This window comes from Grammomys surdaster, unplaced genomic scaffold (genome assembly GCF_004785775.1).
Source record: "Grammomys surdaster isolate TR1022 unplaced genomic scaffold, NIH_TR_1.0 64, whole genome shotgun sequence".
In the NCBI taxonomy this organism is placed as follows: Eukaryota; Metazoa; Chordata; class Mammalia; order Rodentia; family Muridae; genus Grammomys; species Grammomys surdaster.
Window position 1 is genome coordinate 2,540,208 of NW_021604566.1, and position 26,745 is coordinate 2,566,952.

The 26,745-nt window shown below is 39.2% G+C and overlaps 1 protein-coding gene across 1 annotated transcript in view; it reads right to left on the reverse strand.

The window, feature by feature from the left end:
* Clvs1 (clavesin 1) overlaps positions 1-26,745 on the reverse strand; it is a 185,664-nt gene that overhangs the window by 147,218 nt on the left and 11,701 nt on the right. Inside the window, exon 3 of the mRNA XM_028768578.1 lies at positions 25,917-26,541. Within this exon, the coding sequence (XP_028624411.1) occupies positions 25,917-26,371 (455 nt within the window). The 5' untranslated portion in view covers positions 26,372-26,541. The remainder of the gene's footprint in view (positions 1-25,916; positions 26,542-26,745) is intronic.

Here is a 26,745-nt window from a genome sequence, read left to right on the forward strand (position 1 = left end):
ACAGTTGTGGTAACCACTGAATGGCAAGTCACTTAGAATGCCTCAGGATACAGCTTATTACAATGTACATAATATATGATAGGTGAGATTCTTTTGCTAGAGAAGAAAAAAAAAGGTCTTATTCTTTGAAGGGTTTGTCTTAGTTAGGTTTTCAATTGTTATGATAAGCACTATGACCTAAAAGCAAGTTGAGAGGAAAGGGTTTATTTGGCTTATACTTCCATATATCAGTGTTCATCAATGAAGGAAGTCAGGTCAGGAGCTCAGGCCAGGCAGGAACCTGGAGGTGGGAGCTGATGCAGAAGACATGGAGGATGCTGCTTACTGGCTTGCTACCTATGGCGTACCCAGCCTGCTTTCTTATAGACCCCAGGACCACCAGCCCAGCGTGCATCCTCCTCTATCAATTAGGAATTAGGAAAATTGCCTGCATGCTTGCCTACCCAACCCAATCCCATGGAGGCATATTCTCAGCTGAGGTTTCCTCCTTGCAGATGACTCAAGCTTGTGTTGTTGAGGTAAGAATCACCCATGAAAGGGTTCATGTTTTCCTACATTTCCCTACAATCACACTCACATAAAAGCGGGTGTGTTCACATGTGTGTAAATCTCCCTTTTCTCTGGCCCTAGAATTCTATTTCAGCCCATTCTTGGCAATCACCCAAATATCATATTCATGAGAGCTGTTAAATCGAAAATCTAGTAGCTGAACTGAGCCATGTTTCTAGGTTTTCAAGTATTAAAAGATAAAATCAGCAGTTTTCCAGCTGTATTTATTATGTGGAGAGAAATCCCCTAAATCACCAGAAGAAAACGCTGTTGAGAGTATTGGAAACTGAGCCTGCTGTAAATAGAGCATCAGATTTGACCTCAATTCTTCCTCCTTCTCTTCCACAAGTACCTATTATAGTACATATTTACACCAGATGATCTTCTTCCTAACATAAGGAATAAAATTAATTGCTGTTTGCTTGAGATACATTATCTAATGGCTGCAGAGCCTTCCCATCTCAGGCCACACTGGTCTCCAATGTGACTGTGCGTGTCTCCACTGACTTCCTCCAGCCAACCTGGGCATGCGGCTTGCAGTGACAAACAGGATATGCTATAAGGAGCAGCTCAGTTCTAGATTCCAGACCTCACCTCAACCGATCTGTTAGTATTTGCCCCTTCTTTCTTAGAACCATGTAGCCATCATTCCACAAAGAAATCAGATATACTGCCTAGAAAATCTTGATGTGGTGACATACATCTATAATCCTAGCACCTAAAATCCTGAGGCAGGAGGATTGCAATTTCAAAGCCGGTGTGTAGCTACACAGTATGATCTTGCCAAACAAACAGACAATAATAAAATCACTAATACAGAGGTCCAGTTCTCCAGCTGCTACAAGTGAGCTCACCTCACAACCAACACTATACCTGAATGCAGCGATGTGAGAAAAGCCATGCAAAACCAGCAAAGAACCACCCAACTGAGCCACAGACTCACAAGGAATCTTCACTCACTGCTACTATAAGCCATTAAGTTTCGACAGAGTTTATGATACCAAAATCACAACAAACCTCACATTGTTACCTGGAAGCAGGGACCCATCATAGGATAGCTATGCCTTTGAAACATGTGGCCTTGGCTTTAGTTCAGGTGGAGGTGGAGGACAAAAGCTAAAAGACAGTAGGAAGGCTGCTTTTTAGGTTAGAAGCGTGGGAAGGAGAGTGGCATTCAAAGCTTTGGGAAAGCAATCCATTTATGGAATGATGGAACACTTACAAGACTATTTTCTGAGATGCTGTAGAGCATCGAAAAACGTTACCTAATGAGTTCGAGGATCTGGCAGAAAGTTGACAGTGTCAATTGGCACTCTTCTGTGTATGATAAATTATGTCAAAAGAGAGACGAACTAAAGAAGGAAGATTTCAACTTGTGAGTGTAACTTAAAGAGAGATAAATGGGCCCCGAATTTGTTGAGTTGGAAAAATGAACTGTTTTCATATTCTCAATCTGTCCTGAAAGCAATTGAATGATCAGTGTGCAATGTGGCCTAGACATGAAGATCAAAACAAGAACATGGTTGTGAGGCTTTCCTTAAAACCCTGGGAATGCTTAAATGGTACCCAATAGATGGAGAAACTTAAGGTATTCCCGCACAGAAGATACTTATCTAATGGTGATAGCTATTCCTCAAACACAGTTCATGCAGCTGATGAAGCCCATGACAAACACTGAGAAGACACAAGACATTCAGAGGTTTTCAGGAACTCTGTATTGATAAAATGCTATAGATTGGAGAAAAACAGATAAAGTCCAAAGTGAAGAGAATCCTTCCCCTAACCCGTCTCCATTTTTTGATGGGAAGAAGGCTGAGAACACTGTCCACTTTCCAAATCATTACTAATTTTTATGTTTTCTTTTTTTTTTTAGTTTCATTGAGATATAGCGAATCAGTGCACTCACATTAGACTTTTATTTTTATTCCATTTGATTGTTTGTTTGCATGTATGTATGTGCACCAGACATGTCTCTGGTGCACACAGAGAACAGAAGGAAACACAAGAACCCTAGGAACTGATGTGGGTGCTGGGTACTGAACCTGGGCCCTCTACAAGAATACAAGAATGTTCTTAACTACTGAGTCATCTCTCCAACCCCCATCTCTCAGAGAAAGAAAGAAACAAAAGCCATGGGACAGAGCAAATCTCGAAGAGAATAATAAATGAGAAAATCACCTTAACAGATTAGAAACAAGTTCATATTAAACAGCACCTTCTGCCTCTACAGCCAGGGCTCACCCTGTGATTAGTGAGAGCTCAAGGCTGCTGGAGACTATGGGTTGCCTTGTGCTGCCAGCTCATCCCTGTCGTGATTACAAGTGCCCACTGCACTATTTACATGAGAGGATGATGAAAAAATGGGGAGAACATGGCATCTTAGTGCACAGATCTTAAGAGTGATGGTTTCTGCTATCTTTGGCCTCTTAGGAAGTTCCCTTGAAAACCCAGCCACTGAAGAAACCTGGCATGAAAGAAAAGTCCAAAGCTTCACCCATTCCAGCTGAACCCATTGTTCAAATGACACACCCCTTGCTTCGAACTGAATACATCTGTCAGAACAGGCTCACATAAATCCATGGAAGAACATTAAAATCAGCTCTCAGAATTATTAAGAAATAACACATTTTTGAGACAATAAGTTTTTGTTGGTTCCTGTGCAGCAGTGAATAGAGGGATGGACATTGTTCTCTGAATACTTGAAATTTATTAGGAAAGAGAAAGGGCCACTTAAGAATCCATTCAAGGATGCTTTTGCTATGTGTTGTAACAAATTCGGCACTAAGATGGGGTGGACCAAGGTGTCTAAAATCACCGAGGAATGCCTAAAGTAAAGACAATTTTTATATTAATTCTTGAAGAGTGTTTAAATTAGGAAAATCATGAGCAGAAATCTAGAATGTTCTTGAAAGCATAGATGGCTGTTACATTCCTTTATTGTTGCTGCATTAGCAAAAAAAACCTGAGTCTGCATACTTTGAAGAGGTTTGTCTGACTCAGTTCTGGAGATAGTCAGTCTGAACAGAACGGTGCAGACTCTGCAGTGATCTTGCTTGGTTGCAATGGCTGGATATAGAAGTCAAGCACATGAAGTAGCCTCTCCATCACAACTTGCTTGTAAGAAAAGATGAAATCTCTCTATAAGAAAAGTGTCCTGTAGAACCCATGACTATAATTTCCTTTTGCTAAGCCTCCACCTCTTCAAAGATAACATGCCACAATGGGACCTGTAGGGACAAGCTGTATTAACAGTCATGAGTTCACTTATTGATTATTTGGAATGTGAAGTCTGTCCTTCTGTTCACAGAAGAAAATGACAGCTGCCTTACCCCCTGTTTTCCCATTGTCTCCAGTTTACTTCATTTTCATTCTTTGATAAGAGAAATCATATTAAGGTGGGATGGGAGGACACTGTTGCCAATTGAAGGCTCTGGGAGTCCCTAAGGCTTATATGAACATTACCCTACAAAAGAGAGATGACTCCAGGTAGCAGTTCCTCTTCCATACTTTACCCCAGGGTGAGCATCCTTAGGATGATGGTTCCGATTCACAGTCAGGGTATAGCTTCTCCTTCTTAGGTGATCAGGACTTGAAGCTTACCAAAAGCCCTTCCTCCATGCCTTCATATTAGAGAAGAGCATCTTTGCTTGTGAAAATATGAGTACAACACGCCACATGTGGGAGAGTTCCATCATTCATCCAACATCTCCCTAATTATTACCTAATAGTGTTTTCCCGTTGCTGTTTGGCTACTTGTGATCCAACAGAGAACTGAATCTAAATATTTTTATTCTCCTTCTAAGAGTTTATATTTTAGTGGCATTGAAATTAGGATAAAGAAAGGACAGCTATAAAGAGTAGATTAAGCAAGCTAATGAAAAGGTGGTATTTTAGACAAGCACAGAACAGAATCAGAAAGTAAAAGGCAAAGTAGACATTGTAGTGCTAAGCCAGGTGGTCAGGGGAAACCTCACTGAGAATGTGATACCAGAGATATTGAATATATCAGATATATCGAATGAACTTCTAACATAAGTCCACAATGAGGAAAAAGCAATATTTGAAACTAAAATGAAATTTCTCTTTCTAATAACAGAACATTTCATCTTTGGAACGTTAAGAAGCTGATAAAGGAATTCAGTCTGGCAAGAAGAACTGCATTGTTAGCGAAGTCCTCATTATTATAATAAGAAACAAGAGAGCAATCAATATGAAAGCTTGTTCCTGACATAGAGAAATGTTCAACTTAGAAAATTTCGTGTGGATTATGTCTCAAGAAAATAACATGTCACGATAGCACAAATAGGGAGCAATTTCTAGTACTTGGCAAGAAGAAGAGGAGAAAGAGGATGAGTCAAAAGGAAATGTGTTAGCATCTAGAAGCAAACAACCAGGTCACCCAAAAGCAGTCTGTGACAAAATCAGGTGGTTCTGGGTCCTTAGAAACAGAAGTTCTGGGAGGTAGCTAGCAAATGAGGACAGATCCAGTCAGGTCCCCCCTGTGTGAGGACACAGTAAAAGCATTCACTCAGCATTCTGAGGGAATGAGCTGTTCATTCCTGAGTAAGGGCTTCATTCCCGAATCAGCTGTTGGAAATTCCAGCTTATTGAATTCAGAAGGAAAGAATTTTAAATATCCATAGAAACAAGAATGGGATACACTGGATAAGAAGACATGATCATAGGCCTATAATCCTAGTACTTGGGAAATTGAGGCAAGGGAGTTACTATGAATTCAAGGTTACCTTAGAGGACATACTAAATGGTCTATCCAGGGATACAGAATAATACTAAGCCAAGAAGAAGAAGAAGAAGAAGAAGAAGAAGAAGAAGAGGAGGAGGAGGAGGAAGAGGAGGAGGAGGAGGAGGAGGAGGAGGAGGAGGAGGAGGAGGAGGAGGAGACCTAAATTTGAAAAAAATAAAATAAAAATTATAAGAATCAAAATTATATAGCAAATTAAAACAGAGCAAATATGGATTTTAAAAAATTAAGAAACTAGAGCACAGAACTGAAAAGCTATTTCATAAATCTACTAAAAAAAGATAGCAATATAGAAAATATATAAAGGAAATGTTAAATGTTGTAGAAATACAATGAGAGCTTCTGATAATAGATTAATGGGAGTTTCATATGATGATGATAAAAATAATGAGAACAATCCAGTAGCTGAAGAAATAATGAATCTTATTTGAGAAATTAAAGGAATTTGTGAGTGTTGTGATTGAAAGTCTGAATGTGAGTTTACTCATTCTTAAAGTCCTTAAAATCAGCTGTGGGCCCTCCGTGAGCTCTGTACCCTGGTGTCTAGGTGTCTAGTAAACATGCATCATGCAGTAAATGCTTTTGAAAAGCTGAACAAAATAATGAGTATATATATACATATACATACATATATATACTCATTTTATATATATACATATATATACTCATCATATATATATATATGTATATATATATGGAGAGAGAGAGAGAGAGTGAGACAGAGGCAGAGAAAGGAGAGCGGGCACAAAGAAGCAGTAAAAAGTAAACAGAGCAACTTCACAGAGCAGCAGATTTAAAGGCACAAGAGGAAAAGCAAGTCAGGAACACGAATCAGGCTATAAAACCCCCTTTGAAAGACATACCAAAATCCAATCAATATCTTCAAATGTTAAGGAAAAATTATTTTTCTATAGAAATATATTCACGGCTAACATTATTTAAGAGGAATCATATTTTCTAACATGCTAAATTTATCCATTACTGTCTTGGCTCCTACTTCAGCAAGAAGGGAGGTGAGCCCAGAGAGAGGCTTATAGGTGTCAGATTTATCAGTAAGCAAAAAAAGGTAGAAAGCCTTGAGGAATTTGAGGAAGCACAAATTTCAAATAACAACAATGACAATAATAGCAGCCATTGAAGACATAGTAAATCTAGAACACAGGCAGCGAGGACTGTGAAGACTCAAGAGTTCAAAATAAAAGTCTAGAGTCTTCTTTTTCTTCTTGCTCTCCTCCTCCTCCTCCTCCTCCTCCTCCTCCTCCTCTTCCTTTGAATGAGAACATAGAAGTTAACTGGTTTTGTAATTTTAGAAAAAAATATGTTGTTAAGATAGCCATACTAAAATGTCGGAAATATCCATAGAAATCAATAACTTCTAAACTGGAAGGGCAGAAGTAAAGTTGAGAAATGCAATGTGATCAAACCAGCAAAAAGCCACACATTAGGGCTGGAAGTATAACTTTGAGATATAGCACTTCCCTTCACAAAGCCCCTTTCTCAACACACAGAACTGAAGACAATACAATATAAAAGTGCTTGAGTATACTTTATGGAGGCTAAGAAGAAATGGGCATTGCCTGTGGGAGTAGAGACTAGAGCAACATTCTAGAAAACAATTGAACTATGTGTGACACAAATCATAAAGTTTTCATTGTTCATGAATTTTATTTCTTGGAGTTTCTATAGAGGTAAACTTGAAAATGATGAAATGTACGTATATATTAAGATGTTTCTTATCATTACTTTTGTAAGTAACAAATGGAGATTGCCTGTTGTCTGGCATTAATTGTAGTTTAGATAGTTTAAACTGCCCCTGGATTCCGATATTGAAGCTCAATGCTCAAAGTGACAGTACGAAGAGCTGAGTCCTACAAGCAACCAGCACTTGAGAGCTCCTTCTTTCATGAAGAGAACAAGTAAAAACACCAGTCTAAGAGGCCTCCACAGTGTCTGGCTCATTTGCCCATCCACACTCTACTATGCAAGGACACCATACATCTTCTTTCCACAGCATGAGGCAGCAAGCCCCACCTTACAGATGCTCTTGCCAGACAACCCTGTTGCCTAGATACTTCCCCAAGAAATGTCAGAAATGAGTTTCCTCTCTTCATAGGCTTGGGTGTTTTGTTGTAACACCAAAATCTGGTCTAATAAGACAAATATTCGGCAAGTTATTAAAGTAACACTGTTATAATTTTAAGTGAAGAATAGGAGAATAAAAGCACTGACAATGATTGAACACCAACGTTTTTCTGCTGCTAAAGTTGCATTCACCCCTTTACTTCTCACCATCCCCCTTCAAGGCAGAAGATATCTTTAGTCTCATTAACAAGTGAGGGGCAGGGTGCTGTGCTCCCAAGGACCCTGACCTTGCCAATCTTGCTGCAGTGTGGTAGTCTTTATCATAATGCTGGTATGTTTATATTCAGATTCAAAATTCCTCTACCCTCCTGTGTAATATACCTTAGTTCTTAATAAAAAAAAAAAAAGGTGGCTACATAAAAGTGGCTGGATTTTAGGTGAATTTTAATATCCAAATGTTTTTTTTTTTTCAGAATTTCCCTCCAGGAGAGTTTTTATCTTGAATACTCACGTGATACTTTGTTTTTAGAAGATAATTAATCCATATAATACCAATAGAATAATGGCTTCCTCAGTACACCACAGAACTGTACATTTGCATTAACCAATAGAAGGGTAATAGATAATGATTCTTTCTTGGGATGTGACTTGGTAAGAATCTACTACAAACTATCTCCTCCTCTACTGAATGTATGTGAACCTGTAGTTTCAAGAAATCCATATATTCCCAATGTTCAAGTATAGACCCTAGGTATGTGTCCTAGAGTAAAAAATAGCACATTAGGCCAAGTAAATTAATGTGTGTCTATGATTCCAACTCTTGGGATACTAAAGCAGGAGGATCCAAAGTGCAGGGCTGGCATGGGCTACTTATCAAAACCCTACCTTATATACAACAATACAGACAACAAACAGGGGGAAAGCAGGTTAAAATGCTCTACTTACTCACAAATGTCAGCTACCCAGTCCATACCTGGTACCATGGAAGAAAGCATCACTCACGTGTATCTCTTTATGCTGTGCTGACTCTCTCTGACTCTACCTGTGGATAGCTCGGTACTGGAGGAATCAAAACAGTGCAAATATAAACCTGCCAATATAAAAGCTGTGGCTTCAGTGGTAGGCCACAGCCACATATGTCATGATGATCCCTCAGAGAAGAGGAGGTGGTGGTAGGTCTGATGAAGAACCAAAGGAAAAGACGAAAGAGGTGGCAGCAATAAACCAAAACCCAGACATTTTATTTTCTTCCCCCGATATAGCCTTGTTGAGAGACAAAGTCCTTTAAGAAAAATCTAAAAATGAAGAGACAAAGGGTAGTCACTACCTAGGGAAAATGAGCTTTAGTCCACATTTAAATGAAAATATAGAGCTCTATCTGAAAGGCTGGGGAGACTAAAGAGAAGAAAAAGGCAGATGTCCTGGATGGCAATGGGCAAGGCTGAAAAAGTTTTGGAAGAAAAACTGGCCAGGGTTTCAGTTCTGCACATCTCTAGAATCTAGAGCCTAGAATATAGAGGTTGTGGAGGATGTCTCCTACCCTGCCTGCCTGTTACTGCTCTGGGCAGACTATACTTCTGGGCATACAGATGAGAGGCTGTAAATCCATTCCCACCTACAGCTGATTTACTTCATTCCTTGGGATTCCCCATCGGTCTATGCTCAAAGTATATATTTCAGCAAGTTTTGTTTGCAGACTTGCCATGCCACAGAAAATAAAAAGGAAGGAGAGTTTTGAAATAGAACTACTAATGGCTACTGCTAAAAGGGAAGGAGGAAAATATTAAGAGCACTAGCTAAGTCAGAAAGTGTGGTAGGGTGGGCAGTATAGCAGGGGACAAACCCTACACCCAAGGGACCATCATTATGGTTGTTTATTGTCCCTGCCATGGTTATTCACATTCCTCATAGACAGTGCTTTCCATGAAACACAGTTGAAACAAGGTTTGCTTACTTTAAACAGAGGCAAATAAAATAAAACTTTAAATTGGGTCTCAAAAAAGCATCCTTGGTTATTTGGAAATTCGATATGTCCAGAGTACACTCTTCCTTTCCCAAGATATAAGGCAGACAGGGCATTGCATGGGAAGACTCCCCAGATCAAATACCAGCTGCAGCCCTCTGCCTGTGGGAGGTTCCGTTAGCCCATCTGCATGCATACGATGAAATTACATGATGGATTAACCTCTCCAAAACATGCGAGGGAGTGGGTTATTGCCAAGATCTGCACAAGCCTTTCAGAGCGAGGGAATGCTGAGTAGAAATAGGAAGCTGTTCACTGAGAACGAGGCAGGGAGCTGGCCTTTCATAAGCCCTCGTCTCTAGACATACTTAGCACTGCTAGCAATGGCAGCATCTACAACGTGAAGCCTTTGCTTAACGGTGTATGGTACACAGTAACACTGGGTATGGATGCAAATTAGGAACTGAAAGGAAACAATCAAGTCATATCCTTCCATAGCCTTGTTATTTGGTGAGGCAACTGAGTCCCTGGCGCACAGTAGACAAGGCTGTCCAACCTTTGATCCACCCATTCCCTGACCCTGCCTTCATCCTGCTGTGGCTTCTACAATACTCTCAGTGTCCACTAGGTTTTGCTGAGGATCACAAACCTGGGGGTCTGCATGAACATCCTATACTCTTTCTTCTTTAGAAATTTCTTTAGAAATTTCTTCTTTAGAATTTTCTCAAATTCAATTGCACATAACTCAATCACCTTAGTAATGATGTTATTGAGAACAGCCTAGAATGTGCTGGCTTGTCCAGACTTTCCACTGCTTCAGTTTACTCTCCCATAAGGTCAGGCAGCCAGCAGAATGCTTCAGGGACCCATTCTGTAGCCACAGATACCAGGGAGGATTGTTCCCAACTAGCTTCCTTTAGGGAGTGCACAATGAAGATCACTGTGGCACACACTATAAGATCAAAGCTTCTCACTGCAGATGTGGGACTTTAAAGGCAGGTAGGAGTTGATGTGTCCTTGGCATAAAGCTAGATTTCCTGTTCCTGACTTCAGCTTAGCTCCTAAGCTTCACCTCTCTCCGGGTAAAGCTTGGTCCTCTATGCTCCACAGAACCAGTACAGGTTTTCCTATATTGGCTAGCTTTAGTCCTGAGGATCATTATGTCTGGGCAGTTTTGTCTCCAGCAGGCCTCCAATGCATTCCCCTCCATTCCTTGTTCTTGATTTTCTTTCAACCTAGTTAATCTCTAGAGAAAGATCTCTTTGAGGCCCCAATGTACTCAATGGGGTAGGTGTTTCTTCTCTGATTGGATAAGGCCCATGGCCTTCTCATGGGACCAAAGATGGAAAAACTATACAAGCAAAATGGGGAAGAACAGAAGGAAACAGTACTAGAGAGAGGCTCATTGAACTCAACCAGAATATGCCCTTTAGATGAGGAAAGTGATACCAGATTACAGAAGGCAAAGTGTATGGCATCAAGGCTGAACCAACTGTATTAGGGAGTGGGATGGATTTCTGAGCGGAGTTTACAACACATTTTGAGCAACTAGAGATTAGATGGCCCTTTCCCTAAAAGCAGGTTCCAAACTTCAGAGACTAGATGAGGGAGAGAGGGAAAAAGAGATCAAGATCAAAGCTCCAACAAGAACTGATTAGGTCCAGATCAAATATCCTCTGTTTAAAATGGAGATAATTGACTCCAGCAAGAGAAGCACATAGACGGCCTGAAGATCTTCACCTCTGCATCCTCTCCTCCAAATCCATTCCCCATCTCATTTCAACAATGTAGCAGACCACCTGACTCTCATATCCAGTGGATCACACAGATCATCCTGTCAATCTTACTTCCATCCATGTAGCCCTTTATCCCAGCTTCCAACTACAACATTCATTTCATAGGTACCCAAGGCCACTCAATTCCCAGGTAGGGTAAGTGCAGACCTTCACTTCTTCCCTTTCTCCTCCAAATCCAATATTCCAGTCTTATTCCCAGTTCAGTATTGGACTATCAGTATGGCTTCTCCTCATGGTCTTAGTCCCCATTCCCAGGGGATTAAGCAACATTTGGTGGAACACCCTGCTTTCCTTCTTCCTGTGGACCACTCCTGATCTTCCTCCCAGCCTACCCCCAATTCTACTTGTCAGCTACCAATACCTAGAAACACATTTTACCCTTAACTCTCAGTAGCCACACCCAGCAGAATCCCAGAAGAATTTCCTACCAGGTAATACACAGCAATATATTACCCTCCTAAGACTTAGAGAAAACAGAAACCAAGGAACAAAACACTCACCCCAGAAAGATAAGACAAGATATCAGTCCATGGAATTACAATTTTCCCAAACCCAAATTCCTGTGAGCCAGGATAAAAATACAATCAATTACAATAAGAGCAATATATGTCCATTAGAGGTCAGCAATCCTACCACAGCAGGATTACAATCTGAAAATTACAACATAGCTGAGGTAGAAGAATAAGACTTTAAAATAGACTTTATGAATATCATGAAAGTCCTTAAAGAGGAAACTAATAAATTAATAAATATATTAAATAAATCTATAACAACACAAACAAACAGTGGAAGGAAATGAATAAAATAAATCAAAACCTGAGAGTGGAAATAGAATCAATTATATATAAAAAAAATCAGGAAATCTGGAAATAAAATATCTAGGAACTCAAACAAGAAACTCAGAGACAAGCCTCCCCAACAGAATACAAGAGATGGAAGAGAGAATCTCAGACATTGAAGACATGATAGAAAAAGCGGATACCTGAGTCACAGAAAATGTTAAATCTTAAAATCTCCTAGTGCAAAACACCCAGCAAATCTGGGGTACTTTAAAAGACCAAACCTAAGAATAATAGGAATGGAAGAAAGAGAAGAAACACAGATCAAAGGCACAGAAAATATTTTCAACAAAGTCGTAGAAGAAAATTTCCCTAACCTAAAGACGAAGATGTCTAGTAAGGTATAAGGAGTGAATAGAATACCAAATAGATTGGACCAGAAAAGAAGGTCCTCTCTGCAAATAATAATCAAAACACTAAACATGTAGAACAAAGAAAGAATATTAAAAGCTGCAAGGGAAAAGACCCAGTAACATAGAAAAGCAGATCTATTAGAATAACATGTGATTTCTCAATGGAAACATAAAATCCAGAAGGGCCTGGGTAGATGATCTAAAAACTCTAACAGACAATAGATGCTAGCCCTAGTATAGGATACTATACCCAGCAAAAAATTTGATCACAATACATGAAGAAAATAAGGCATTCCCTATAAAACCAAATTTGGGTAACATCTAAGTACAAATCCAGCCAGATATCAGGAAAACTCCAATCTAAAGAGGTTAACCACACCCAAGAAAACATAAGGAGTAAATAACCTTGGACCAGCAAATCAAAAGAGGGGACATGTACCACTTCAAAATAACAGCAATCAACAAATACTGAACACTGGTATTTCTCACCACAAATGGTCTCAATCCCTAACAAAAAGACAGAGGCTTACAGATGTGGTATGAAAACAGAATCTATCCTTCTGTTGTATTCATAAAACACACTTTAACATCAAGGATAGACATTATCTCAGGATGAACAGTTGGGAAAAAATAATCCCAGCAAATGGACCTAAGAAGCAAGCTGGTGTAGCCATTTTCATAGTTAACAAAGCAGACTTCAAACCAAAACTAATCAGAAAAAAAAATACAAAAAATCATCAAAGGAAAAATCTACCATTGCAATTCCCAACATCAATACACCCAAGTTTGTAAAAGAAACACTACTACAGCTTAAGCAACATATTGATACTCACACACTGACAGTGGAAGACTTCAGTACTAACTCTAGGCAGTAGACAAGCCAATCAGACAAAAACTAAACAAAGAAATGTTGGAGTTCACTGATGTCATAAATCAAAAGAGCCTAACATTTACAAAACATTTCACTTAAACATAAAAGAACATATCTTCTCAGTACCACATGAAACTCTCCTAAAGTGAGCATATACTAGACACAAATAAAGAAGTCTTAACAGATACAAGAAAATTGAAATAAAGCCCTGAGTCTTATCTGACCACCATGGATTAAAGCTGGATATCAACAACAACAGAAGCAACAGAAAGCTTACACACTCATAGAAACTGAACAACTCATTACTGAACGAAAAGAAGGTTAAGAAAGAAATCAAGAAAGAAATAAAATACTTTTCTAGAATTGAATGAAAATGAATACACATTATACCCAAACTTATGGGACACAATGAAGAAGGTTCTAGCACTAAGTGCCTTCATTTAAAAAAAAAATAAGTTGGAGTAATCTTCTACCTGCAACACACCTGAACAAAAGGAAGAAGTGCCATGCAAATGAATTAGACGGCAAGAACTAATCAAGTAATCAAGTGATACTGGAATAAAACCAATAAAACAAAAACAATACCAAGAATCAATGAAGTAAAGAGTTGGTTCTTGGAGAAAACCAATAAAATTGGCAAACTCATCCAAAATTAACTCAATGGTTAAAAGGCTGTCAAGATACTCAAGCTTAGAAATAAAAAAGGGGGGATAAAATCACACACTGAGGAAATGAAGAGAATCATAAGGATATACTTTAAAAACTTTAAAAACGTGTACTCTACAAAACTGGGAAATCTAAATGAAATGGATAAATATTCTCAATACATACCACTTCAGATAAGCAATTTAAACAGACATATAATCTCCAGTGAAATAGAAGCAGTCAGTAAATATCTCATAACATCATCATCAACAACAACAACAACAAAGCCCACAGCTAGATACTTTTAGTTAGATAGTTTAGTTAGATAGTTTTAGTTAGCTACATAGTTTTAGATAGTTTTAGAATTCTACCAGATTTTCAAAGAAGACTTAATGCCAATACTCAAGTTATTCTACAAGACAGAAATAAAAGGAACATTGCCCAGTTTGTTTTAAAAGGCCACAGTTACCCTGATACCATATAATGGCCAAAAAGAAAATTATAGACAATTTTCCTTACGAACATAGATGCAAAAATTCTAAAAAAAAAAAAACCCACCAGACAAACAAAACAAAAAACTTGAAAACTGAATCTAAGATCAATCACCATGACCAAGTAGCTTTTATCCCATATGATTTAATACGTATAAAGTGATAAATACAATCTGCCATATAAACAAACTGAAATTTTAAAAAAACAACATGGCCAGTTTGTTAGATGCAGAAAAGAATTTTGGCAAAGTCTAACACCCTTTCATGATTAAAGTCCTGGAGAGATTAGAAATATAATGGATGTAATAAAGGCAGTTTACAGCAAGCCCACAACCAACATCAATTTAAATGGAAAGAAACTCAAAGCAATTCCTCTAAAATCAGTAATAAGGGAAAGTTATACATTCTCTCCACATCTATGAAGTATAGATATTGATTGTCTAATCAATGTCTAATTTTACTTAAGGCTCACTCCATGAGCTGAAGCCCATACCCAGCTCTGCTTGGGAAACTAGATAGCCCAGAGACTTAATACTGCTGTTCTACTAAAAACATAGCAATGAAATGACTCCTAATGACATTCTACCATACTCATAGAGCCTTGCTCAGCCATCATCAGAGAAGCTTCCTCCTACAGTAGATGGGAACAAAAAGAGGAACCAACATTCAGAGAATGTGCAGAAAATGAGAAATCTTGGAACACTCATCCCTAAAGGGATTGTCTCCATAAATATTCTCCCATCATGGCTCAGGGAACCCTACAGAAGAGGAGGCAGAAAGAGTGTAAGAGACAGGGAAGTTAGAGGACACCAAGGAAACGAGCCCCTCTAAATCTACAGGATTGATGAAAGTATGAATTCATAGAGTGAGGTAGCTTGCACAGGGCCTGAACAGGCTTGCAACACATGGGATCCTAGAACTGAAAGAAGAAATGGACACATGTCCCTCATCCCTAATTCAGAAACAATCCTCAATTGATAACCACTTGCAAGTTAAAATTTAGTTTTCTCCAAAGGAGTCTCACTAAGGACACAGACTTAGGGTAGGCTGTACATGCAACAGAAGATGCCCAACAGAAAACAAAATCAAAGGCATCTTTGGGGGTCTTTTCTTATCTCATAATGTTGTGTCAAGGCTTTTAAAATTTTTATCTCACTTTTATTTTTATTTTATTTCTATATATTTCTCTCTCTTTTATTTTATTCTAGAGATCATTTGAGTATGCATTGTAGATTCTCATTTAATGTTTTTATGGGATTCCTGAATGTGCGAATGAGTGAGTCTCTGCATCTGTATCTGTTTCTTGTGCATCTTTGCATCTTTTTTGGGTCTTTTCCTTATATTTATTTGTTGTATCCTATTCTCATCTGTTAGGTTTTGTTTTATCTTATTATAGTTTATTTTATTATTATCTCTTAGACACCTGTTTGTTTTTTAATTGGAGACAGAAAAGAGGGTATATACAGAGATGTAGGAGGAGTTAGAAAGGAACTGGGGGAATAGAGAGAGGGAAAACAATAATCAGAATATTATTATATTACATTTAATTATAATATTTATTAATATATTATATTTATTAATTATAATATAATTAATTTATGTTATAATAAAATCTATTTTCTGTTTTTGGATATTTTATTTATTTACATTTCAGATGTCATCCCCTTTCCCCAATTCCCTTCCCTAGAAACTCCCATCCCATCCTCCCTCCGCCTTTTGGCTTTTACACCATTTAAATTACATTAAATTGCAAGTATTAAGGTCAATTTTAGGTTGAGGAACTAGCAGTACAATAGATGCAAATAATCAAGGAACATGCAATACAATAAACTCAAGTAGTCAAAGAACAAGCAAGGCAATAAACAAAGTTCAGTGAACACTCCCATGACCACTGTTTCTAAGGGCCTATCAGGATGACCAAAATATCTGAGCCTACTTTTCTGTCCTAGCCCAAAGTCATTTTCATGTCTGAAGCCTACTTCCTTGTTCTAGCCTAAAATTTAGATTCCTGCCTGAAATTATTTCTTTGTTCTAGCCTAATATCAGATTCCTGCCTGAAATTACTTCTTTGTTCTAGCCTAATGTCAGATTCAAAATCTATTTTCAATAAGAGGAAAAAATAACAAATAAAACAGAGGTAATAGCAGCTTCATACACTGTTCATGAAGATTAACTAAAACACTGGGACACGTGGACATACAGGCCCAAGACTATTATTGATGCTAGTGCCCTCAACCCAGAACGACCCAGGTTGTTATTCCAAGAATAACAATATTTTAAACTATAGCATTATGCATTCAGCATGGAATACTAGTGACCAGGAAGAAATAGAAGCAAAGAAAATGATAAGAAGCAAGAAGAGAATGGGCCAAGAGAGAAGAACACATCACCTTAAAACCTTCACAACAAAATTTAGCCTCTCTTTATTTTCTTGCCTAATGTTACAGTTCGCAGTAGAGCAGCAATAACTTCAGCTGCTTTATAGTACACTCACAATAAATGGCTTCTGAGTTTGATTTACAGCCTCCACTAAGCATGGCCACTTAATCATCTCCAGCAGCTGCTTAAGGCTCTGTATATCACCATTCAAGAGTGATTATCTGGAAACCCTATTTAAAGGGCAAGAGAGCTGCTGGTTTGGATATTGAGGAGGCTCAGTGCTCCAGTATGGGGTGGTAAGGCTGGGCCATGGGGTTTCTTCAGTTTGACACTGTCTTTCTCAAGTGGCCAAAAAGTGCTATGCAGGTTTCTTGAGAATCTAAAGCACTTCAACATAGGACTAGAGAGCAACACATGCATTCAAGTGACTGCTACACCTCCTGGAGACTCTCCAAGGGAATGCAGGACACCATGATGATACTCTTTCTATGTGCTTTCTTTTAGTGACAGGGTTTTCTTAAGTGCTCGCACTGGAATCAGCAAGATGACTATGGTAAAGGGTTCTACTGTCAAGCCTGATCCCCAGAACCTACATGATGGAAGGAAAAGGTTGATTCCCAAAGTCATTCCCTGATCTACATACATACACACACACACACACACACACACAAACAAACAAACAAACAAACAAACAAAAAACCACGGGGCAGGGAGAGAGAGAGACTCACATAGACACACCATAGTACATACATTTATAAACATACACAAACAAATAAATATAAATACAAATTTTAAAATTATATTCTTGTGTTGATTAATATTTTTCCTAGGTTTGACACAAGTTATGGTCATCTAGGGAAAGGAAAGTTCCATTGAGAAAAATGTCCCCAATCAAATTGGTCTTTAGTCAAACCCATGGAGCATTTTGCTTTATTAATGATGGGTGTGAGCCTATCATATTTGTATATATATGTAGGGACCAGCCCATTTTAGGCTATATAATAAAGCAGATTGAGCAAGCCATAGAGAACAAGCCAGCAAGTAGTGTCCCTCAATGGCTACTTATTCCAGGTTCCTTATTCTGGGTTCTTGCCTGTGCCTCCTTTCAGGATAGATTATGATAATTAAGTATAAGCCAAGTAAACCCTTCACTACCCATGTTGCTTTTAGTCATGGTGTTTTTATCCCATCACTGAAAAGCAAACTAAGACAGGGTTAATGAAAGCCCTTTTTCAGAGGGCAGACCATTCCAGAGGAACTGACACCAAGTTTCCTCAAGTTATCTTAACCAGAACCTGCCTTCAAAAGGAAGAAATCATTCTTATGCCCACACTCAAGAGTGTTTTATCTACAAGATGAGAATTTGAGAGGAGCAGTGACAGGGGAATACATTCTGTCAATCAAACTTTGTTCACTGAGTTCTTACAACTCCTTAAGCTCAAATCCACTGGCCTTCGTAAGTGCTTGCCATGGGACACAAGACACCAATGTCTTCCTGGGAAGTAGCACTCTGTTTACACAGACATGATTATTGTACCATCTCTAAACTCAGACCTATGGCTCTCTCGTCCGTTAGTTTACATGAGATATGGCTTCTACCAGACTTAGAGGTGTTGACACCAAATTCTCTGAGCATTTGACTACTGGTTACAATGAAAGTGGTGGGTTGTGTCTGTGAACAAGTACTTGTGTAGGAAGAAATTTGAATGAGACAGGGAATTGTTTGGTCATCTAGAGTGACAAACTACATTTAAAAAGCATCAGTGATGTCATATTATAAGCCCTTCTAATTTTACCCCTTCATTAATCAGTAGCTTTTAGGAATTGCATAATGCATTTAACTGCCTTTCAGTTGAACGGGAAATTTTGTTTTGGACACTTGAGGCTCTGAATTACATCAAAGTAAGAAAACTTTCTTAACTGTGAAAAAAGATAAGAAGCTGCACTGTGTGAGAACCTCTTCCTACCCTACCTTATCTCATCCTGACAGCTCTGCTCAGCGCATGCTATTGCTACCAAATAAGGACACTGAGCAGAAAGTATAGCTTTCTAAGGTCGAAGACAGGCATGCCAAAGAGCTGAAATTCTCATGTCAACTGAAAATATACACAGGAACACTTACTTAATAGTTCAAAGGAATGGATAGGTAAAGTTGGTCCCTATTGTTGGCTCAGATTGAGGTCATTTTTGTTTTGTAATAATTTTCAAGTAATATCAAATTTCCTTTACTGGACAATGGGTTTTTTAAAATTTAAGTTGTTTTATTTTTCTGTTGTCATAGTTGACTTTGTCAAGTATTATTGGCAGAGATTGGGTATGATTGCCAAAGTTGACAGTCGACTTGACATACCTGAGGAGAAGGAGCATCAACTGAAGAATTGCCCTGGTCAGATGACCTATGGCCATGTCTTTGAAACATTTTCTTACTTGTTGATTGGCAAAGAAGGCCCAGCTTCCTGTGGTTAATACTAACTCTAGGAAGGTGTGCCTGGGCTATTTAAGAAAGATAACTGAGGAAGCCAGGAGAACAAGGAAATAAGCAATGTTCTTCCACAGTTTCTCTTTCAGTTGCTACCTTCAGCCTCCTGCCTTGAGTTCCTACCTTTTTCTTCCCTCAATGGTAGACAATAATTAGTAAGGTTAAAAAAAAAAAACAAGAATATTACAGTCAAGATTACTTTCAGTCATGGTGTTTATCACACAAGAGAAAATCAAACTAGCATATTAGATAAGGATTTTTAACTTGTGATCTTCCAGGCTTTTATAGGATTAGAGCAGAATATGGTGAAGAATTTTCTTTGTAGACCACGATGTCTTCCATGTCCTTTGACACCAGAAGTGACTAACAATACTTCCTCACAATGTCCTTAATGCTCTCCTGAATGTCTGCTTAGTCATCACAAAATGGGCAGATGGGTTCCAGTGACAAGCTGAGTGGTGTGCTATTGTACCTAAAGAATTGGGGCTATTGTACCTAAAGAAATCTTTTCCCATGTTAGCATGTTGCAGCTCTGTGACCTCAGACAGATAGATGATTTAACTTCTTTGAACTTTAATTTCATCACCTTCTAGATAAGGTTATTGTTAGTGTCTACCCAAGAGCATTACTTCTTAGCATATGATAAGCACTTAATAAATACCCAGGCGTGCTTAGCTTTGTTTTTGATCACTCTCATTCTCAGCCTCACCTCCAAACTCCTAAAGATTGGGGAATTGATCACTGCCGTAGGAATTCCTGGGTTGTTGTTGTATAAAGAATAGAGGGCTAAACATTTTGCTGGATCTCCCTTTGAATAGCCTTTGGGATTTGGAGAACAGGGTTCACCTGACTCCAGTGAGATGTCAGGCAGCTTACTCAGTCCCACCTCTTTTTTTTTTTCCTTTCTTCACAAGTGTTCAGCATGGATATGTGAGAATATGGTCTACCATTCAGAAAAATCAAACTGCACAAGGCACAGAACCCCTGGCAGATGTAAAAGGTTTTTGAATGCTTTTGTAAGAGCTGAAGGAGAGTGTCAGTCAACTAGCTTATTTGTAGTTTTAAGAGATACACCCAATCTATGGTCTCAGGATTTCAATCAGAAGAAAGAACTTACTTAAAACTCATCCCCCATGACTATGTCAGCCATCTTACATCCTCTGAACTTGGCATCTTTTCTACACCAGTTGTGGAGAGGTTGTTGCAGGTGGGCAATCACCAGTAAGGTTTGAGGGAGCTACTGTCTCTAGAAAACTCAGCAGATTAAACTACTGCACAGTGTCAGGGAGCAAGGAACAACTAAACACCTTTTAAGAAACCATACTGAGTTAGAAAGGCAACCATCTCTTCATTAAAAAATACCAAGTCTACGGGGTGGGTAGACTCTCAGTCAGTAAAGTGCATGCTACTCAAGCTTATGAACCCAAAACTCAAATAAAAATCAGGCGTATTAATTCAATTTCATAATCTTAGTGCTAGAGAGTAGAAGACAGACAGATTCATAGAGTTCACAGCAAAGCCAACCTAACTGAAGGAATAAGCTCCAGGCTAAGTGAGAGGCCCTGGAGAGTGATCCAGGAAGACCCCCAATGCTGACCTCTGACACACATACATGCGTGCTTGTGCACGTGACTCACACACACAGAGACAGAGAGAGACAGAGAAAGACAGAGACAGACAGGGAAAGACCCAGAGAGAAAGACAGAGAGATACAGAGACAGAGGGAGAGAGAGAGAGAGAGAGAGAGAGAGAGAGAGAGAGAGAGAGAGAGCCTTGCAGAAGCTCCAATGGTATTTTTGAAACATCTAATAATGCCAAGGCTGAGTAATTGGTTCCAGATGTCTTTAGAATTAACTTGGAATGGAAGCTGTAAGCCTCAGCTTTTCCATGGGTGACTCACATTGCTCCCTGAAGAAGACAGCACCATCTCCTCCCAAACCCCTTTCCTCATCATCAGTAAGTTAGTGATGTTCCGTCTCCCCCACAGCACTTAGCAGTAACTGAGAAAATGCTCAGGGAAATGCTTTGGGAAAGTAAGGCATTTGCAGCTGTATCTCGGTGTGTGTGTTTTGTTGTTATAGGGACTGGAACTGAAATAACAGTACACAATTTAATGAAGGCTCTTTCCTCAAGATAGCTGGCTTGACAGAGCAGAGCCATACTAAGTCAAACCAGAAGAAAACAGACATGCTGTTTAAAAATGTTGATTTTATTAGCTACGTATTTTTATCTTTAAGCGCGAGTTTCTAAAGCATTTCATTGGAATATAAAACTGAGGTTTTGGTCCCTCTTTAAATTTTTCTCTACTTTCTCAGCTTTGCCCCAGCTCTGTGTCTTAAACCTTGCCTGGGACTTGCTAATCTTCAATATAGACCTTTTTTGTTCTGTATCTCATGATGTAAGGAGAAACAGCCTGCTGGATGTTTGGCCTTCTTCTTGTCCCTATGTTAGAAGATATTAATCAAGCCCCTCACCAGCCTCCTTTACTCTTTAGGAGTTATCCAAATTTAAGTGTTTCTTACAGTGCCTCGACTTCCCTGAAGAAACAATGTTTTAGGCTAGTTTTGAGTTTGCTTGCTGATTTCTGAACCTTTAGCTGTGAGAGACAATGATACTGACAGAAGGATGTGCCCTACATCTCCATACATTCTGACTTGTAATGCAGTCATCTGTTGTGGTCCTCATCCTAAAACTTGGGTCTGGAACAGCTGGTCTGCACAGTGTACTATGGATGTGATTATGGTGTATTATGGGACTTGGGTTGTCTGGAGTCCCCTGATTGTTGTTCTTACAACCTATGATCAACAGTAAGAAAAGGCCTTTAAACCATGGATCTAAGAACAACAGAGCCTTCCACCTCAATATAATTTTGGAGTCATGGTCTATCACAGTTACCATTTTTACAGTTTTCCAAGTGGAAAATGTTGATAATTTTATAAAAAGGTTTCTGTGTTTAGAAAGTACCCTTTTGATCCCGGTGCTTTACTTGCTCAGTTTGCTTACTCTTAAGAAATAAGTACTTCTGCACATCGAGCAGTGTAAGCCTGTGGTCACCACCCCTGCATGATAGGATTTCTACTACATCGTAAGGTGTGGGACTTTCAGGAGGCTGCAGGAACTTAAGGTGGCCACCTAACTTCAGAGTTCATCATTCAATCTCTTCTGCCTCCGGGACTCTTCCAAGATTGGATTTGTCTTTGCAGCAGCCTGAGAGTCCTGATGTCTTATCCAGTTTCCACTTGAGAATTTGGGACTCCAGACAGTAAAACAATGGGGCCCAAGCTTAACTTTTGTTTTTGACTGAAGTGAGATCCAGGAATAAATAAGCATGTGCTTCTGTTTGCCTTTCCCTTTGCAGCACCAGGGTCCTGACAGCAAAGGCTCACATCCAGATTTGCATCTCAGAAAAAAAAAGACAAGAAATGGATTGGGTGGGGGGGGATCTTAGAGGAGCAGGTTGGGAAGTCTTGCTAATGCTGCTATGAGATAAGGTGAGTGATCAGAGGAATCATTGAGTGAGGGCATCGCCTTGCTCCCAATGCACATCAAAGGTGTGCACTAGAATAATGACTCTGCCAGCTCTACAAGTGCTAGCCATGTTCACTGTCTGAATGATTGTATGGTTCTTTTGTATTTAACTCATTCAGCTCAGCCTGGTAGTTGCAGAAAGCACAGAAACTATACAGATTTCTGCTCTTGGAGCTTCCAGCTCTGGGCAAGACCAGCTTGAATTCTGGTAACTCAATTACTGCCATGCCTCTGCTGTGACTTGCTACCAGCTGGTCACTTTCATACATGGGTCAGGTCAAGATGGATGAAAGACTACATCTTTTTAATAAATATTAATAATCATCTTAATCTCAGTAAACCTTTCACGTGAGATATTCAAATCACTGCCTGATCATTTGACACCGCCAGAGAGGCGCAATCACGTTACAAAGCCTGTGAGAATTTCCCTGGCCTTTTGGACCTCATCTGGGCAGGGTCTGTGTGACAGGTATCTGGGGAAAACAAGCAGGTGCTTTAGTCAAGTGGGTGGATTACTTGCATGTAAAATCCCACTCTTGCTTTGAAATAGTGTCCTCCTGGATCCAGTTCTAATTTATTTGCCATCTGTCTGCCATTATTTTTGAAGTCAGATTTTTAAAATAGTAGTGATAATACCAGAAGCCAGTGTCTACTGAATGCTTGTCATATGCCAAACAATGAACTTCAGCATGACACTGCTATCTCCCACTCCATATAAAGGCATTGCTTTTATCCTGTGCCTTACAGGAGAGGAACGAATCTGAAGGAGGGTACTTGCATATAACCACAAGTGGGATGGTCATACTCATGTTCAAACTAGTTTTTTTTTTTTTTTTTTGCATCTGACTTAATGCCAAGTGGATAGACTTACCAATACCACTTTGTCAAAAGCAAAATGGTTTGGATAAAATTATATAGTTAGAAGAAAATTAGGTCATGGGACTATGAGAAAGAGAAGAGAAAAGAGATTATTTTTTAAAAGTTGAGCAAATGGGGAGCCTATAAAGTGAATCTGAGAATCCCTTCTCATCCATCGGATGAGGCTGAATGGGCTTCTCACTCATGAGTCATTAGAGCTAGAATCTTATTTTACACATGAGGAATTCAAGGAACAGAGAAGGAAGTAACTTGTCCAAGGTTATCATAATCATAAACATTTTCATTATTTCCTCAGAGATTGGTTACCTCTTATTTCTTCATGACATATTTGGGGATATATACAGAGCAAATCTTAACACGAAATAAAACATCTCACTATGGTTCATGTCTTTATATGAGCAGCAAAGCTCAGTGGTGCTCAGTGCACAGTCCGTCCTAGCAGATGGAAGCCTCAGAACACTGGCAATTTAGCACAATGACATCAGCATGATTAGTCTCCAGAATCATCCAAAATGTCTGGTGTCTAGAGCCAAAATGTGAGTGTACCATCCTTTGGAGTAAGACTGTTCCCTTCTGTTTAGATGTCATGTCTATGGCTCCTATGTCTCAGGAGTAATTATTGAGTAGAGGGTAGCATCTAGCCATATATATACTGTGCCTTTTATTGGATCATGACCTGCACGTGGGTCTTCACTGACAAAGACCGCATGGTCTCATCATGGTCTCAAGTGCCTCAAACTCAGACCTCTACATGCGTGTTGATTAAAAGATGGGTGAATTAATATAAAAATCCATCCATCTTTCTCATCCGTGGAGCAATGTAAAGCAAGGCTCACCATGAACTACAATGTGAACTTGATAAACATGATATCTATTCCATATCACTATTATTGATTCAGGTGAAGATCTGACTAAAGTTTAGGCTGATCATGTGGAGACGTTTGTGCACTTTTCCAGAGCCAGAAGGCTCTGCCTTGATTTATCAAACAGGAAGTAGCCAATGATTGTGAAACCCCCCTGCACTTCTGCTGTTCTTAGGGAAAGCAGTAGCACGAGGCAATGGAGAGACAGACCAGTAGTTCCTTTAAATAGCATTGGGAAGGTTTTTGATGTATTTTTCCGTTAAGCATGTGTCATCCCACGAGCATAAAATTTTCATCCATGATATTGTTGTGAAACCCCAGCCACAGTGGATGTTCTAGCAAGTGGTTCCTTCCATTTCTCCCCAGTCGGCATTGACTGGTTATTGTACTACCCGGCAAAGGAATAAACATGCAGAAGGCACCATCTTCCCTGATCTCATGACACATAGTGGCATTACATAGCTGGGTTATGACAACTGGTTCTTAAGTCACATAACCAGGACACAATTTCCGTTCTGGCTTCACTAGCTGTGTGACAGTGAATCCAGGTTCATAACTTCACAGATTCTGGTGTCATCAAATGTGAAGTATGGGAAATGGCAGTAACCTTTATAATTCTAAGGTCCTGCTTGGTTAGATGAGATCATACAAATAACCTGTAGAAAATGTGGTAAACACCAGAAAAAAAAAAAGGTTATCTGCTAAGCAGTGTGATCTTACATTTCTGTTATAATTGTTTTCATAAAATAATGTGAACCCAAACTTGGTCAAAGCGATAGGGGCAGAGAAGTGAAGATACTGTAAATGATTTTTAAGAGGAAAGGTAGGGGTAGGTGGAATTCGAGAAGAAGTCAGATATTGAGACCAATGCCAAATATGATCCCACGTTTCGGCATGAGGGACCAGGTAGAAGATGAAGAAGGACACATAGGTATGTAGAGTGTGGGGCTCTAGAAAGCACATTTAACAAGGGAGCCCACTCGTATGGAAGATTGCCACACAGAAGAGGAGACTATTAAATTTACAGAGATTCCACAAAACTATTTTATGTGTGGAAACCAATCTAGTGAATCTGTTTTGTTTTTGTTGTTTTTTGTTTTGTTTTGTTTTTTGTACTGTGGTTTTGTTTTTTGTACTTTAGTTTTGCTAATGGTGATAATGCCAAAGAGAATAGATGGGCCTTCTAGTACATCAGCTTTGAATTTATTAAAATAAATGACCCTATTTGATGAGTGAAATGCCTACTTCTAAAGTCCAGTACAACTCAGAGGCTGTGATTCTCTTGTAGTCTTATTTTTGAGTGACATTATACCTGGGTCTTAAAACCTCTTTGAGGGCATGTGGAATGAATTTTGACCTACAAAGCGATACAACCCCAGCATGCAGTGATGATGCTATGTCAAAGCAAAGCCAAGTAAAGACACTATCTACATTTACCTACTCTGATCCCAATTGGCAGCAAACAGCAGGAGAATCTTCCTGCCGTAGTGGTCACGATTTTCCAGCACTCCGGGGAATCCATCAATCAAAGCCCTCTTAATCCCGGGATCATCTGCCTTAAAGTTTTTAAACATGTCCAGATTTAGCTGGCGGTACTGAAAGTACTGGGCCAGGAGTCTGAAGGCATCCGCTTGGTGAAACTTCCTGGCTCGGAGAAATCGCAGGATGAAGGCATCATCTGTACGTAAAAACCCAATGTCTGGCCTGGTGATGATCATGTCTCTGACCTGTTGAATATCCTGATGTAAAACATCTGGGTTTTCATTCAGTTCCAGGCGAGCTTTCTCTATAGTGTCTGGACTGAGCCCAGCCTGTAAATGTGTCATCTTGGCCAAATCTCCTTCCCAAGCGCTTAAGCTCTGATGTTTGGGAAGAACAGAAACTGGTCCCATTCACATGAAAGTGCGCTGAATCCGTGGCCCATTCGACGCCTCTCCTACAAGACTGGTCCCAAAACAGACAGGTACAGAGTCTTCTTTCTATCCTTGGAAAACAGCAGGACATTCAGGCCCTATGTAGTGGTGGCCATCCAAAAGAGAAGGAAAACTGAAGCCATTGCTTACTGAAAAGCATAAAAGAAACAAGAGAGAGATGAAGCAGAGAATATCCAGGCAAATAATTAAAACCTAGATAGAAAAGAGTTTATTTCTCTTTAGATGAGTATATACCTTTTAACTAACCACATATAATCCTTAAGATAGGACGCTTGGCCTTATTATTAACAACTTGAATGGTTAATATACAAATATTTGAAATACATTCACAA